General features: G+C 44.9%; 1 protein-coding gene across 1 annotated transcript in view; it reads left to right on the top strand.

Moving 5' to 3' along the window:
• The window catches only part of TRPM6 (transient receptor potential cation channel subfamily M member 6), a 131,313-nt gene extending 130,163 nt beyond the window's left edge, over nt 1–1,150 (top strand). Inside the window, exon 39 of the mRNA XM_042850587.2 lies at nt 374–1,150. Within this exon, the coding sequence (XP_042706521.2) occupies nt 374–498 (125 nt within the window). The 3' untranslated portion in view covers nt 499–1,150. The remainder of the gene's footprint in view (nt 1–373) is intronic.
• The last annotated feature ends 13,961 nt before the right edge of the window (nt 1,151–15,111 follow it).

Genomic DNA, 15,111 nt, shown 5'->3' with positions numbered 1-15,111 from the left:
CCGCCGGTCCCGCGGCTTCGGTGGTAATTCAGCGGCGGCGACGCCGATGGCGCGGCACCGGCAGACCTCCCGCAGGCATGCCGCCGAATCCGCGTGACCAGCAGACCGCCCGCAGGCGCGCCGCCGAAAGCCACCTGCCTGCCGTGCTTGGGGCGGCAAAAAACATAGAGCCACCCCTGAGTGCATCTCCTCCCACTCTGGTCTGACCTCTCTTAGGAAGAGTCAGGTCAGTGCAGCATCTCCCTCTCCCCCAATACACAATATAGGGTTCACGTGCCCCTTACTCTTACCCTCAGGATCTGACTCATGCTTCGTCTGTGCATATTCTCCGAACAGTTACTGTCCATGTCACTGAATTTGTTTCCCCCCACAGATATGAGAAGAAATGATTACACCCCTGCAAGGCTCAATCCAGCTGTCAAAGTGGAGACAGAGGCAGGAGCAGAGAGTGCTGTTGCTACTGATGACAAGCCTCTGGAAAATTACACCCGTTTGTGAGCAAGCAGGATGACTTCTGGCCTTTTGAACACTGGAAAACACTCCTTGCTTAGTTTTGCCACCTGTCAGTCTGAAAGGACAAAGTCTAGGGTATGTCTATACTGTAACCACAGGGTATGACTGTAGGTCGAATAGGCATTCCTGAACTAGCTCTAATGTAGGTCAGGCCCTGGAGCAGTGAAGGTGTGGCAGCAGGAGTTTCAGTGTGGCTTGTGTGAGCCTGCCTAGAACCCTGGGTAATTATTCCTGGGGGAAGCTCATGCTACTGAGGGTTTACTGTTGTGGGACCCAAGCTAGCTAGATTAGATGGAGTATGTCTACTCAAGCTATAATCACGTCCTTTGATTACAGTATAGACACACCCATAAATGCACAAGAGTGATATTGCTCCATCTTCTATAGCTGAATATCCTATGGGCAAGTGGGGACACATGTTTTCCAAAGGACATTCTTCAGTTACACACCTCAGTGCACTGAATCTTTTTGTACTTCGTTGTAATACTGATTAGTAAAGAGACTGGAACAGGGGGCTGCCTTACCTGATAATAAAGTTCATTTGTACTTCAGTGCCTTAGGTGGAAATATGGTATGAAGCTGAAAGGTGTTTATGTTGGAAAATAAATGGGGCTGCTTTTTTAAAGCTGTATTTCCCCAAGTAGGAATTATATGGTGCTTCTTTCCCTGCTACCTTACCTGATCCTGCTTTCAGTAAAACAATGTATGTATGCTTATGCATAAATAGTTCTATAGCCGTATAGATGGCTGCTATGTGTTCAGTGTGGAGAAACCTGGGAAAATGCTTTTTAGATTCTGTAGTGCAGTTTGGATGCAGTGATGGGCCATCTGAGAACAACGATAAAGATCCTCCAATGTATCTAGGTGCCTAAATCCCATGGGATTTAAGTGCTGAAATACCTCTGCGTATCTGAGCTCAAGAGTTTAAAAGTCATGTAAACAAAAGTCCTAATTCCGTGAGTTTGGGAGAGGACTGCCCTGTGCAATAAGGGCCCCTTCCTGCATTCTTTTCACACCCCAAAATCCCATTAAAGGACAAACTGGCGGTGTAATGAAACTGCATGTCTTTCCAAATGTGAATAGGTGGGAAGGTGAATTCATCTGCTGTAAAAACACTATACTTTTTACAACCAAAATGTTTCAATTTTTAAATAGGATTTTGTCTTTCTTGAAAATGTCTGTAATTTGAAAAAAACCCTCTCAATTCTTTAAGTTTTAAGATACAATAGAAAATTGAAAAGATCTAATGAATAATATAAAATTACACTTACTTGGGTGTTTAGTTGAATATTGTAGATACTTGGGTTTTCTCCCTTCGTGTGATTGATAGGTGTATAGATACGCTTTCTTTTTGCTCTTTCCTACTGAGACCCAGTGCCAGATCAAAGACTTACGCTTGTGCTTAAATTGTGCAGTGTGATTTCAATGGAACTACTCACAGCAGGTACAAGTAAGTATTGCTTGACAGGATTGGGGCTGTAGTGACCCCAGTGTTGCACTACCTAAAATCTTTAACACATCCAATCAATTCCAAATCTTGCATTAGCTGATTTCTTCTTTTTGTTGTAAATAGTTGATACTAGAAATGCCAAATTTTGGAACTTAAATTGATAGGAAACGTCAAAAGAATGAATCTTACCTTTCTATTTTTCTCTACACTATATTTTGTAGCTGCTGAACCACCCATTGCAGAAGTCATCATGAGACTTTGAGTGTCTGAGAGCTGCGAACAAAGACACTCTAGTTTACTCTGTGGAATATTATTGTAATGTCACGTGATTGCACCAGTAATTTTGTTTCCTTTCAGGCAGCATATCTTTCTGAATCATGCACTGAAGTGGACCATTACAGGCAGGGCCGGTGAAAGGATATTTTGTGCCCTAGGCGAAACTTCCACCTTGCGCCCCCTCCTTCCTCTCCCCCCGGAGCATCGCTTATTAAAAACTTTCAAAAATGAATACTGCATAATGTGGCATTGTTCATTAGAATTAATACAAGGGGGTCAGAGAAGATGATCACAACAGTCCCTTCTGGCCTGGGGAAACCTATGAGCAAGAAGGAGGCTGAGAATGCCCCCAGCTCGCAGGGTCTCTAAACGTTCCCAGGCTCTGAGTACTTCGCCCTCCGGGGGGGACCCAGGGGCAAGGAGGGCAGAGCCGGGCTTTCCCAGGGAGCAGGTGAGGATCTCCCTGGGGATCAGGGCCGGCTCCCTACATTGGCACAGTGCCACCAGGTGTGTGTGTCGGTGTTTGGAAGCGGCACCTGCGCCAGCCCTTTCCCCTCCATCATGCTGCGGGGTTTAATTTCACTTTCCCTCACCCCAGGAGGTGGCTGCGCCCGGCTCCAGGCGCGGCGCGTTGGAGGGTGAAGCTCACCTGAGCTCAGGACCGCATTCTGCCTCCCCCAACAGCTCTGTCTCTCGGCCACAGCCTCCCACTGACCGTCCTGCGTGGCGCCCCTCGCTGCGGGGGCGGGTTTGTTATGGAGGCCTTGCTCCCCGCCCTGCCCCACTCAGCTGATTCCCGTGATGCCGGACACCGCTTTTTGGCGCCCCCAAATCTTGGCACCCTAGGCGGCCACTTAGTTTGCCTAGTGGTTACACTGGCTCTGATTACAGGTCAGTGCATAGCAAAGCTACCTGGTGTAATATCCTAACTCCATTGAAATCAAAAGGAATTTTGCCATCGACTTCAATAGGTTCAGGATTTCATCCTGGAAACCAGTGCTTTTCATTTATTGCTGCCATTGCAGTCAGTGGACAAAACTCCCATTAATTTCACTGAGAGCCGCATTGGGCCTCACTATGACTTGACATGAATTTGGTACATTTAGAGAATGTATATGTAGATGTAAGCAGGGTCTGAATGAGTTTCTCCCCTGACAGCTAGCTGGGAGGGGGGAGAGACATCAGGAGCAAACTGTATTTACATGAGCACACTCACTCTGCCTAGATATCCAGCAGATAGAGTGGTGTTGCTCAAAGTGATCAACTTTGGCTGGTGTTGGGTTAAAAATCACTTTAATACTAAATAAAGGGGTAGTGAAAAGTTATCAGTATTGTTGTCTTTACTGTATGAATAAAGGGGAGCAAAACTGTGCTTAACCTGTTCTGAATGAGGGGGTCACCCTCAGCTGAAAGGACCTCGTTAAGTCTGGGGTTCGAATGCCAGACCCTGTGGAAGTAAGAGGGGTGGGGACAGGTGTCCAAGCCAGGAAGTGTGGACTCTCCCTAAGGGTCCTCTTAAGAATTTGTGGCTTCTGAAAATGGAAATAACTCTCATGAGTGGTTATAATTATGTGAACTGCAAATTGTTACTTGCTTATTATTTTCACATTACTTTTCAAATGTACATGCGTGCCCATGTAAATGTATATCAAAGTAATCATGGATTCTTTTAACAGTGCCCAAGAAAATCACGGATGTTTTTAAAGGCAGTTAATCTGAACACGTACAATGTCAAACTTTGCTTAATCTCAAATACTAATACTATAACTGCAATACAGTGCCTGCCTTTGCAACTGTTTGAGGCTGCATTTCCAACATAGTACTCATCTTTTCCATGTATGCACTGTAGTAAACTTTCAATAGCTATAGCTGTTAATTACTTTTACCTTAACTTAAAATACACATTTGAGAAGGGCTGATTTCCATTTAATATAGTTTTAAATCTGATATTTTGACTAAAAATGTCATTTTCTGTCTCTTTTGTAGTGCATAGTAAATTGTAATGAAAACAATTAGAGAATTTTTTTTTCTTTAATCCTCAGTGTCAATATCAACTATTTCTGAGATTTCCAGATTCTGCAAACTCCTGTTAACATTGTCCCATTGAAATCAATGTCAACACTCTGATTGACTTCAATGGGGACAGGGTCAGGCCCCTTATTAACAAGGATCATTCCTGTGCACAAAGGGTATGCAGGATTGGGCTTTTTCTCTGGTTACTTAGTGCCAACCACTGCACAGTAAACAATTCATTTCAAGGCTTAGAAGTGTCTGATTTTAAGTTTCAAGATTTGTTTTAGATTAAAAACACATTTGGGAGAGTGTTTACCTTGCTTGTGGGCTCAGGGCCAAATCCAACTCACCTTACTCACTCAGAAGCAGGATTTGGCCCTACATTGGAATTCATTACATAGAAACGTTTTTTTTATAAATCAGAACCAAAGAATTTACAGGCACATATCAAAAATGTGAGTGAAAGACCCTTATTTTGGTAAGGAAGCAAGTTAAGATTACTCAAAGCTAAACGGTACACAATAGTCTCGGCAGCCATTGCCTTGGATACTTTTGCTTAAACATATGAGAAGTTTAAAGGTTTCAGACCTTGTTCCCAGGCAGTCTTTTCTCATGTGCTTCTGTAATGGTCATGGCATAGTAAGGGTGACTTCTTTTCTGTTGGTGAAAAAAGATAGGAGGGATATAAGATATATAATTTCCTATGAACATACTTATGGTTTTTGTGATTTTGTTGGTCTGGTTTATTCTGTTCTGAAAACAAGTAAAACAGTTTCTTCATTGATAAATGTACAACCACAGACCATGTTTCTCAAAGGTAATGGAAACAGGCAGCAAGCTACATACAGAAAATAATGGGAAGTTATTTTTCACTTGGGAATTTAACCTTGGAATAATAAATAGATTTTATTTCTGTCTCTGTCATGTGCCTTTTAATCTGCCCCCCCCCCCCCCATTATAGTAATTCTTCTTTATACACCTGTGGTGACTGCTCCATCTAAACAATTGGAAATTCTTTTTCCATTAGAATTCCACTATGTCTTTTTAGTTACAACCAGAGCTAGTGAATACAACTCAGTTCATAAAATAAGCCTCTGATTTTACACTTTATCTGCGTACATTTTTAACATATAAAAATCTTGGAAATCATTCTCTAAATTAGGGTTACCATACGTCCGGATTTTCCCGGACATGTCCGGCTTTTGGGGGCTCAAATCCCCGTCCGGGGGGAAATCCCCAAAAGCCGGGCATGTCCGGGAAAATCGGGAGGCTCGGCCGGGGCCTCTTTGTCCGGGGCCGGGGGCATGGTGCAGGGGGCCGGGCTGGGCGCGGGGCCGGGAGCCGGGGGGCGCGGGGCCGGTCCGGGCCCGCGGAGCCGGGTCGGGGAGCCGGGCCGGGCCCGCGGAGCCGGGAGCCGGGCCGGGGTCGGGGTGTGCGCCGGGCCCACGGGGCTGGGAGCCGGGGGGTGCGCCGGGCCGGGAGCCCGGGTCGGGGAGCCGGGGGGTGCGCCAGGGTCGGGGTCGGGGAGCCGGGGAGTGCGCCGGGGTCGGGGAGCCGGGGCCGGAGCCGGGGAGTGCGCCGGGGTCGGGGAGCCGGGGCCGGGAGCCGGGGTCGGGGAGCCAGGGGGTGCGCCAGGGCCGGGGAGCCGAGGTCGGGGAGCCGGGGCGTGCGCCGGGGTCGGGGAGCCGGGCGGGGAGCCGGGGGGTGCGCCGGGGTCGGGGAGCCGAGGTCGGGGAGCCGGGCTGGGAGCCGGGGTCGGGGAGCCGGGGCATGCGCCGGGGTCGGGGAGCCGGGGCCGGGAGCCGGGGAGTGCGCCGGGGTCCGGAAGCCGGGGAGTGCGCCGGGGTCCGGGAGCCGGGGTCGGGGAGCCGGGGGGTGCGCCGGGCCGGGAGCCGGGGTCGGGGAGCCGGGGGGTGCGCCGGGCCCGCGGGGCTGGGAGCCGGGGGGTGGTCGGTCGGGGCCGGCACCCCAGGGCCCGAGCCGACCCAGGCTGGAGCCGTGGGGGGACCAGCCTGGGCCGCGCCTCCTCCCCCCCCCCCTTACCTGCTTCAGGCTTCCCGCGAATTAAATGTTCGCGGGAAGCAGGGGAGGGGGCGGAGACTTTGGGAGGGGGCGGAGTTGGGGCGGGGGCGTGGGTGGGGCTGGGGGCGGGGCCTGGCCCCCAGGGAGTGTCCTCCATTTGGAGGCACAAAATATGGTAACCCTATCTAAATGAAGAAACTGTTATAAACCAAACATGAATTAATTTGAAGTGACTGCATGATTCCTAAACCATAATTCTGGAGCTGTAGTATGAGTGGAACATAGAGCATTTGGTATAAATAAACACCTTTGGGCCAGATTCTCAGTTGATATAAATCACTGGAGTGCCATTGAAATCAATTGGTTACACTAATTGACATCATGAGAGAATCTGGCTATAACGCTGTTTGTTGTTCTTAGAAGGGAGATGCAAAGAGGTATTTCAATTTGTGCCTTGACATGGTCATCCAAAATCTAAGGACTCTCGCACTCTGTGAGATGGGAGGGTCCCAGGAACGTCTACACTGCAAGTAGACATATCCTTAGCCTGAGCCCCATGGCACTGGCACGGGCTAGCTGCGAATGTCTAATTGCAGTGTAGACATATTGTTATAGGGAAGGAAAACTTGGCGTGCCTAGTTGGCATTAGTTTATTTTTTCTCTCTCTCCAAACATGTTAAAAATAAATGATTTTCCTCCAGATTGTGTCATGTAGCCATGTAACAAAAAACCCTGAAGTTAAAAAAAAAAAAGAAGAAGAAGAAAAACGCACTCAACAAACAAAACTAGCTACTCATTTCCATTAAAGGAAGCTTTTGACAGGCTTTTTATGTCAGGGATTTAGTTAGGAAGCTGAAACCTTCTATTTCTCAGTCTGTCACAGAACAGGGTCAATGCAGGGTCTTGACAGTTCCCTGCCAGTCTGATGCAACCACAACTGGTAGGCTGGGGGGAGAGGAGAGCGGGTGGAGCAAGGATCAGAAAGAGGACTTTGACTTCCATAGCCATTCTACTCTTAGCTTTCAGGACTAAAACTGTAATCCTGCTGAGCTATTGCCAAGTGTGTGTTTTGCCTTGTGAGCTGGGCTATGCACAACAAAGGGATTAAGGGAGTGTTAAATTAGAGAGTACTGGCTTCTGTCTAATGCTGACACAGAACGTTTGTGTCATGCTAACATGCCTTCGGGATTGGAACAAGCAGATAAAGCAATGGTGACCTCCCCACTAATACTGGCAATTTACTATGGTAAATATATTGTATCAAAGAACCAGGAGAGGAGATATTGAAAGAAAGGGACATACTGAAATACAGTATTAGTGTGGAGAGAGCAGGGAACTGGTTGTCTGGAACCTCTCGGTTTCTATCAGCAGCTGTAGTGTAAACTGTGAGACCACCTCCAACCGTAGGATTAGCAAAGTACCTTAGTATTGTTCTATTTGTGATCTCTTGGACAGTGCTATAGTCGATTAGGTCCAGATGCACAAAGGTACTTAGGTGCCTAAGTACCAGTTTTAGGCTCTACTGTGGTCCACAAAACTCCTGCTGAACCCTGTAGGCACCTAAACATCAGCACCTAAATTTTCAGGGTAAAAATTCCCTTAGCACCTAGGTTTCTGCCTCTGAGCATGCACACTGCTGCCTTCCTCTTGGCATCTGGACGCCTACCTCCCACCAAAGCCACAGAGCAACTTTTTGTGAACTCAGACTAGACTGATAAATAGTAAGTTCTCAAGTTCTGAGAGTAGAATATGGGTGAGTGGTGAGACACTGTGCAATCCAATGTAAGGCTGGCCCTGTTTGGGATGTCTGTAGAGAATGAATCTGGGACTGCTAAATCTGAAAGTATGAGCTTCTATTAGTTGAACTAAACGACCAGTCCAAGCAGTATGGTGATGGTAGCAGACTCAAACCTCTATATAAGGTCTAGCTACTACAGATAGCCAAAGAGCCACACTGTGTTAGCCTGGGTTACACAGGAGGTAGTTTGCCATATTTCACCTGACACCAATACGACAAAGATTTAGGTTCTATGTCTAGTTCTCCTTGTCCAACCTCATAGTTATCCAAGCTATATGATGGAGGAATTAAATGTCCCCAAAGGTAGTGATTACAGCCGTTGTCAATAAGGGGTGTGAAATGCACTGAAATGTGAAGAGCAGTCAGTAGAAGAATTTGGGATTAGCACCCATGGGCTCTTAGTAGGTAGTTCTCTGCACTTTCCCCTAGGGTCTATGTATTAAATGACGGGGAGGGAGAAAGTGTCTCTCTCTCTTATGTCAAAGTCATATGGGAATATATACATAACACAAGTTGGCAGGTCTGCTGATTGCATGCTTTTGGTCCCCAATGGTTCTTTAACTGTAGCAGCTTTTACTGCTGCCAAGAGCTGAATTCACATTTTGGGACAATTTGAGAAAAATCCAATATAGAAGAATTTCTCTGGGGACTGACTCCAACCCTGATATACCACTAAGCATCCTGGAGCAGGTTAAGCACCTACAGTGAAAATACACAGGGCAGTAGTGAATATGAACAAGGCTTTGCTCAGAGACCTATCCCCTTTACACAGAGGAAGTGTTGCACGTGTGATGTGGGCTTAGAGAGCTGGAGTGCTTCAAGAGCTACCAGATTGAGCCTCAGGATGCTACTGAAACCAACTGGGGAGGTTAAGTGCAGTAATTAACGTACTCAACTGACCCCCCACCAGTCCCCATTGTGTATGTAAGTTGTATATGTTCACATAGTGACCGTTTCTGTCATGAAGAGCTGCAGTCCAAGGAGATAAGAAGCAAAGACCACACCTTATATTTCACAATGTCATCAGACATTTGCACAGTTGAGATTTATGAACCAAAACTACAATTAAGATGAACTTTGAAAATAATGGCATAGTGCCGTGAGAACTGCAACCAGTGGGTCACATTTGCAACACATCTAAGGATATGCCTACACTGCAAAGAAAAACCTATAGTGCTGAATCTCAGCGTCCTGGTCAGTTGCCTTGGGCTCATGGGGCTAAAAATAGCAGTGTAGACATTCCCGCTCAGACTGGGGCCTGCGCTCCAAGACCCGCCACCTTGCCGGGTTTGAGAGCCCAGCTCCAGCCCAAGGGAAAGCATCTACACTGCTATTTTTAGCCCAAGCTCTGCAAGCCTAAAGGCTTGTCTACACTTAAAACACTACAGCATCACAGCTGTGCCACTGAAGCACTTCAGCAAAGCCACTCCCTACACTGATGGGAGGGAGTCTCCCTTTGGAGTAGGCAATCCAGCTCCTGAAGAGGCAGTAGCGAGGGTAATCAAAGACTATTGCTGTCTACACAGGGATTTAGGTTGGCTTAACTATGCCACTCAGTAGTATGGCTTTTTCACACCCTGAGCAACATAGTTATGATGATTTAATTTTCTAGTGTAGACCAGGCCTGAGTCAATTGACATGGGCTCTGAGACTTGACGTGAAGAGTTTTTCTTCTGCAGTGTAGACATACCCTTAGTGACTTAGGAGCCTAAGCCCCACTGAAACTATGAAGTCATTTAGGCACTTTTTAAAATGTTGTCCACAATCTTTAGGCAGCATTGTAATATTTTTAGAGCGACTGAGGCCCAAAGATAGATGGGCTATTGTGAATATGTATTAGATTACTTCAGGTAATAACTATTATGTAAATAACAAACTACTGCTGTTGGATAAGCTACATTATGTCAAATTAAACATTTTTGCCTCTTTTCTAAATTAGATACAACCCAGCTAGCAGGCAAATAAGCAGTGATGTACAAGTGACTATTTATGTAAGAAGCCTATTAATATACAGCACAAATGAGAATCCTGTGGAGAGTCTAATTCATTTCCTACACTGAATGACCATAATCACTGTACGGTTTAGCCGTGTCAACAGCTAAAGTTAGGTGGTGGGGAGCATTATATTTTGTATGCTGTAGTGAATTATGTAAAACCCTGCTTTTATGTAAGGTAGTTAATTGCGGCATGTCCTTTGGAACATACTTAACATCTTTAATAAAAGCCTGGTTCAAAGCATTTAGCACTCCTGTTAACACTTCATTCCTTTTAGGATTTGGTTTTGACTTCATGTGTGAAACATTTACTTTTACTCACCATGCAATAGCTGAATGAAGAGGCAATGTTTGTTGTTCTATGGAACTATTGTCAGGCACTGTCAGAGAGCAGAGAACAAGGTATTTAACAGTTCTACGGCATCAGTTAAAACAGAGAAAGAGAGAGCATTTTTGTACACATCTTGGGTCAAGATTTCACCTCTTATGACAGGACTTGCCTTTGCTCTCGTTAAGCTCAAAGAGGTAACAGCCATTGGAATCAGCAGACACTGACCTCTTTCCTGGCTTCAATTCAGCCTAACTTTAAGCATGTGAGCAATATGACTGACGAGAAAGTCACCACTGAAGGTTGACCAGTGAACATTTTTTAAAATGCAACTTGTTCTGTGTATACAGGAAGCTAAATCCTGTTTAAAATCTTGTTAAAACCTTGTTAATTAGCTAACCCATTTAAAACACCTGTTTTCTGGGTCTAGGCATGTTCTCCTTTCTTAGCTCCCTGTAACCCCCAGCAGCTGCAAAGAAAGGCTTTCAATCCTCTCCGCTTCCTGGGCAGTAACTAGCAAAGGCCTCTGGTTCTCTTGGCGGTCAAAAATGTAAAGTATATGAAAATACATTGGTCAGAAATGGGTTCAGACCTCTAGTGAGCGGAGAGTCATCCAGAGCTGGCCACAGAACTTGCCTTCTACAAGCTGCCCTAGCTAGCTGCCGCTGAAGCCACCAGAACAGCCTCTCAAGGCCATATAGGCTCTCTCTACTTTCTGCCCACTCACACCATATTCTTCTTGTCCAGAGAAATATTGAAGCCAAGGTCAGCTCAGAGCCATGGATTTATACACCACAGGCTTCATAGATCTATACCTATGCTCTAATACCTATGCTTTTCAATCATGCTGGTAAGCACATTAGCTGGTTATTTCTGCTCATCAGTTAAATAGTTATTAACATGAACATTGCCATCATTAGGCCTGAGTTGACACACAATTCAGATGGATGGGACTGTTTTTTCAGGCTGTTGTCCCCAGCCTCAGGAAGACATCTGAAAGGTTTACTTGATAGTATAAAAGCAACAACGCAGCCCAGAGATTTTACAAAGGAGTCCTAAAATCTGCTCTACAGCTTCTCTCTGTTTCCCACATCTACTTACTTAAAAAGTCTCCTCACATGCAATTTATCTGCATTAACTTAATGCATTAACCTAATCATCGTGGAGTTCCTCATTCCTCAGGGTTGTAAGGTCGCACAGTGCCATACTGGAGTGGGCACACTGCTGCCATCTCATGTGAGCTAAAATTGTGCTTTATTTTCTTGTTTTGTGAGGACCTGGGAGATGTTCTCTAGCTTCAGAAGACTCAAAAATTATCTCCAGTCATCAAGGGGACAGACGCAACTGAATAATGTAGCGGTCCTTACCAAGGAACTAGATGTAAATAAGATTGCTGACAGTTTCATCCAGAATGCTACAATGAGACATAATGTCTTTAAACTGGGATGTTAATGAAGACAGCTTGTAGGTAAGTGCAATGATTTTAATATACTGTAATTCCTAATAATTTAATTATGTAGTTCATAACAATTTAATCATTATTAAAATAGTAAAGATACCATTGATAGACATATTCAATAACTAGAATATATATATTGTGTATAAATATGCTGAAAATAGCCCCCCCCCCAAAAAAAAACCTGGCAGAGTGCCCCTCCCACCTCCAAACATACACACCTTTCCCAAAGCACCGATGGCAAAAACAAAAGTCAGTGCCTATGGAGCCCAGGACTACATCTTGAATCTAAATTGAGATCCTAGGTGGAATGGTTTTTGGCAGGCTTCTTGATTCCGCTAATATTGCCTTTTGGCAGGCTTCTTGATTCTGCTAATATTGCCATGTTCCTTTGATTGTCATAGATTTATAGTCTGCCTCCCTATAATTCTAGGTAGTCTGAATAATTACCTAACCTTTCACTCCTTGAAACAACAGAAGCTAGAATCACTTTGCAAAATGGCATGTGGATCTACAAAATTTCTGTTTTCAGTATTGCCAGTCCCTTAATCTTCACAAAATTTGCTGTGTATGATTCACTATAATTCAAACATTTTAATGGGAAAAGACAGAACTGTAAATTCTCCTCACTTACTGCAAAGTTCCCTGGTTTACTACACACCACATTCTCTTTAGTTTTCTCTCTCACATACTGAATGTATTTTGCCCTTGTCTCCTCACCTAGTGATAAACCAGTAGGGAAAGGCCTACCTAATACTGCTAGCAGTGTGTACTCAGCTCAAGTGATAAAGAATGAAGATCATATGGCAAGTCCAGGCTGACAATGATCCCACAAAGTTAAAAGAAAGGCACCCCCACCTCAGACCTGATTTTCAGTCCCCAGCTATGTTTTGAACTCATGGTACCTAAGAGTAGGATGGATTAGGGCACTGAGCTCCCATGCTGACTTCATCAAAGCTTTCCTCTGAACATCTCCATTATCTGAACAGCTCTGTTAACCAAACCTATTATCTTTCCCCCTTGGTTTTCAAGTTGAGAAAGGGAAAGCAACTTCTTTAATGGCCCACAGATTGATGATTAACATTTTACATGTCCCTGCTGGTAAGTAAAAGAACTGTTTTGTGGACAGTGAAAATGCATGAGAGAAGGAAGCGGGAGTCAACTTGCTTTATTAAGTTGTACTGCTTCATTAATCACAATCTTTTTTTATTGCAGTGCTTAAAGCCAAATCTATTGTACTTCTCTGGAATGGATTAGATGAAAACCAAGTGCTCTTAATGCACCTTTGACATCTGGCCTAGCAGCTGGCTATCTGCTGTATTGCTCTTAAGACGTGTCGGGAGCCACATTTACTGTGACCATTCTAGCCCTTCTGATTTAAGCTACTGCAGAGGGCAATGAATTACCTTAAAAGAGCTCCTCTGTAAAACCCTAAGTTTTATACTGGACCCCTGCCAGCTTCACTGCTTCATGAGTATGAACAATCAGACAATTGAACTGATTTGACTTTACCACTCCTGGAGTTTCATTGCCTTTAACCTGGGGATGTAATGATGGTAATGCCATACTAAGTGCCTCTCCTAGGAGGGGAAATGTGGGCTGCTGGATCAAGTAGGGCACCCATTCTTGTTAGTTGAAAACTGCACTGATTTGCAGCAAGGGGTGACATAGATAGAGCACAATTAACTCAGTTCTGAAAGCAGCTTATTTTCATTTAAGGCTTTTGGAATTACGAAGTGTCCTGATTTTTTTTTTAATTGTGAGCACATTAAAAGACACGGGTGTTCCTCTGAGATTCTTTAAATTCTAACAACTGCTGCAAAAGGGTCAGCCCAGATGGGGTCCACCCAATCACACCCACAAATAGACACATGTATACAGAGAAGAAGAAAAAAAGAAAGACCAGTGTGACTTTGTACTGCACACACACGGACGCTGCATATGGAGGTGACCATACTTCTCTGATGAGGCCACAGCTGGAATACAGCAAAGTATTATTATGTGTACACACTTACATACATTCCTTTAGGACTTCTATGGGAGGATATATCCCTTTTCAGTCTCTGGAATGATGTCCAGACCCTCTGTAGGTCATGCCAGCTCCATAAAGTCTGGGAACTAAGTGATAGTCCCACAGTCTCCTTCAAACTCCCTCTGTCTCTGCAATGGCAAGCTGCACTTTGCACCATCTGCAGCACTTCTAGTCCTCTTCTTCTTTTCCAATGTGGTGAGGGGGCCTGCAGGCTAAATAAAATAATCTGGCAATGTCACTAGACCATAATCCTTACAACAGACCCTTCTTGTCTTTGCACTGCTCCACAACTATTTCTCCCCTCTCTTCCAGTCTGGCTCTCACTGCTTCTACTTATAAACACCTCCTCCTCTCCTTGAGGTCCCATTGGTTCCTCTTTCAGAGAGTGACTCTGGGTATATCCACAATGGAAAGCACCTAACCAGCTACAAAAAGCCAATCAGAATGCTTAGTGCCTGGCACACCCAATTTCTGGAAGATTCTGGTCCAACGTCACCCTGCCTGGCTCTGCCAAGTCTGCAGTCAGACACATTATCCCACAACAAACACGAGCACCAAGTATCCTCCCCCAGTGTTTCTTCCCTTATTCACACCACTAAATGCTGTGATGTAAGCATGTAGGTTACACCAGCAGAAGTTTATTCAACATCCTCCTTCTTACTGTTCCATTCCAATGATTGTTTAATAGTCACTATGCTAAGTTCTCCCTTCTTAGTCTGACAGCTCTCTGGGCAGGCACCATATTACTTCATATATTTAATGATCAAAAGTGACCATTATGATCATCTACTCTGACCTCCTGCATAACATTATCTGTAGAAACTCACCTACGTTTCATGTAGGAATTTGTACAGAACCATTTTCAGGTGGGTTTTGTATGAGGCCTCTAGGTGCTACTGCAATATAAATATTATATTAATAAAGACTAGTAAAAGCTCCTTGCCCCAAGTAATTCCTAAATATTGTTAGAAGGATTCACTTTGCAAATGCACAGCTTTATGAGTAAAATGGATTATAAGAACATAGAACACCATTCATCTCTGAAGCCCTCCCCGGGTTAATTTCTCAGATCCAAGCTGTGGGTCCTTGAGGAGGGAGGGGAGTACAACGGAGGAGCTCTTAGTGACCTGCACAACAAAATGATGAAGAACCTTTAACAATGTTTTTTGATCTTGAGGCCCTTCTGCTGGCTGCTAGGCAGTGGTTAATCGACAAACAGTTCATCAAGC

This window comes from Chrysemys picta, chromosome 6 (assembly GCF_011386835.1).
Source record: "Chrysemys picta bellii isolate R12L10 chromosome 6, ASM1138683v2, whole genome shotgun sequence".
NCBI classification, from domain to species: domain Eukaryota; kingdom Metazoa; phylum Chordata; order Testudines; family Emydidae; genus Chrysemys; species Chrysemys picta.
The sequence above is the reverse complement of the archived record's forward strand: the minus strand, read 5'-3'. Positions and strand labels throughout refer to the sequence as shown.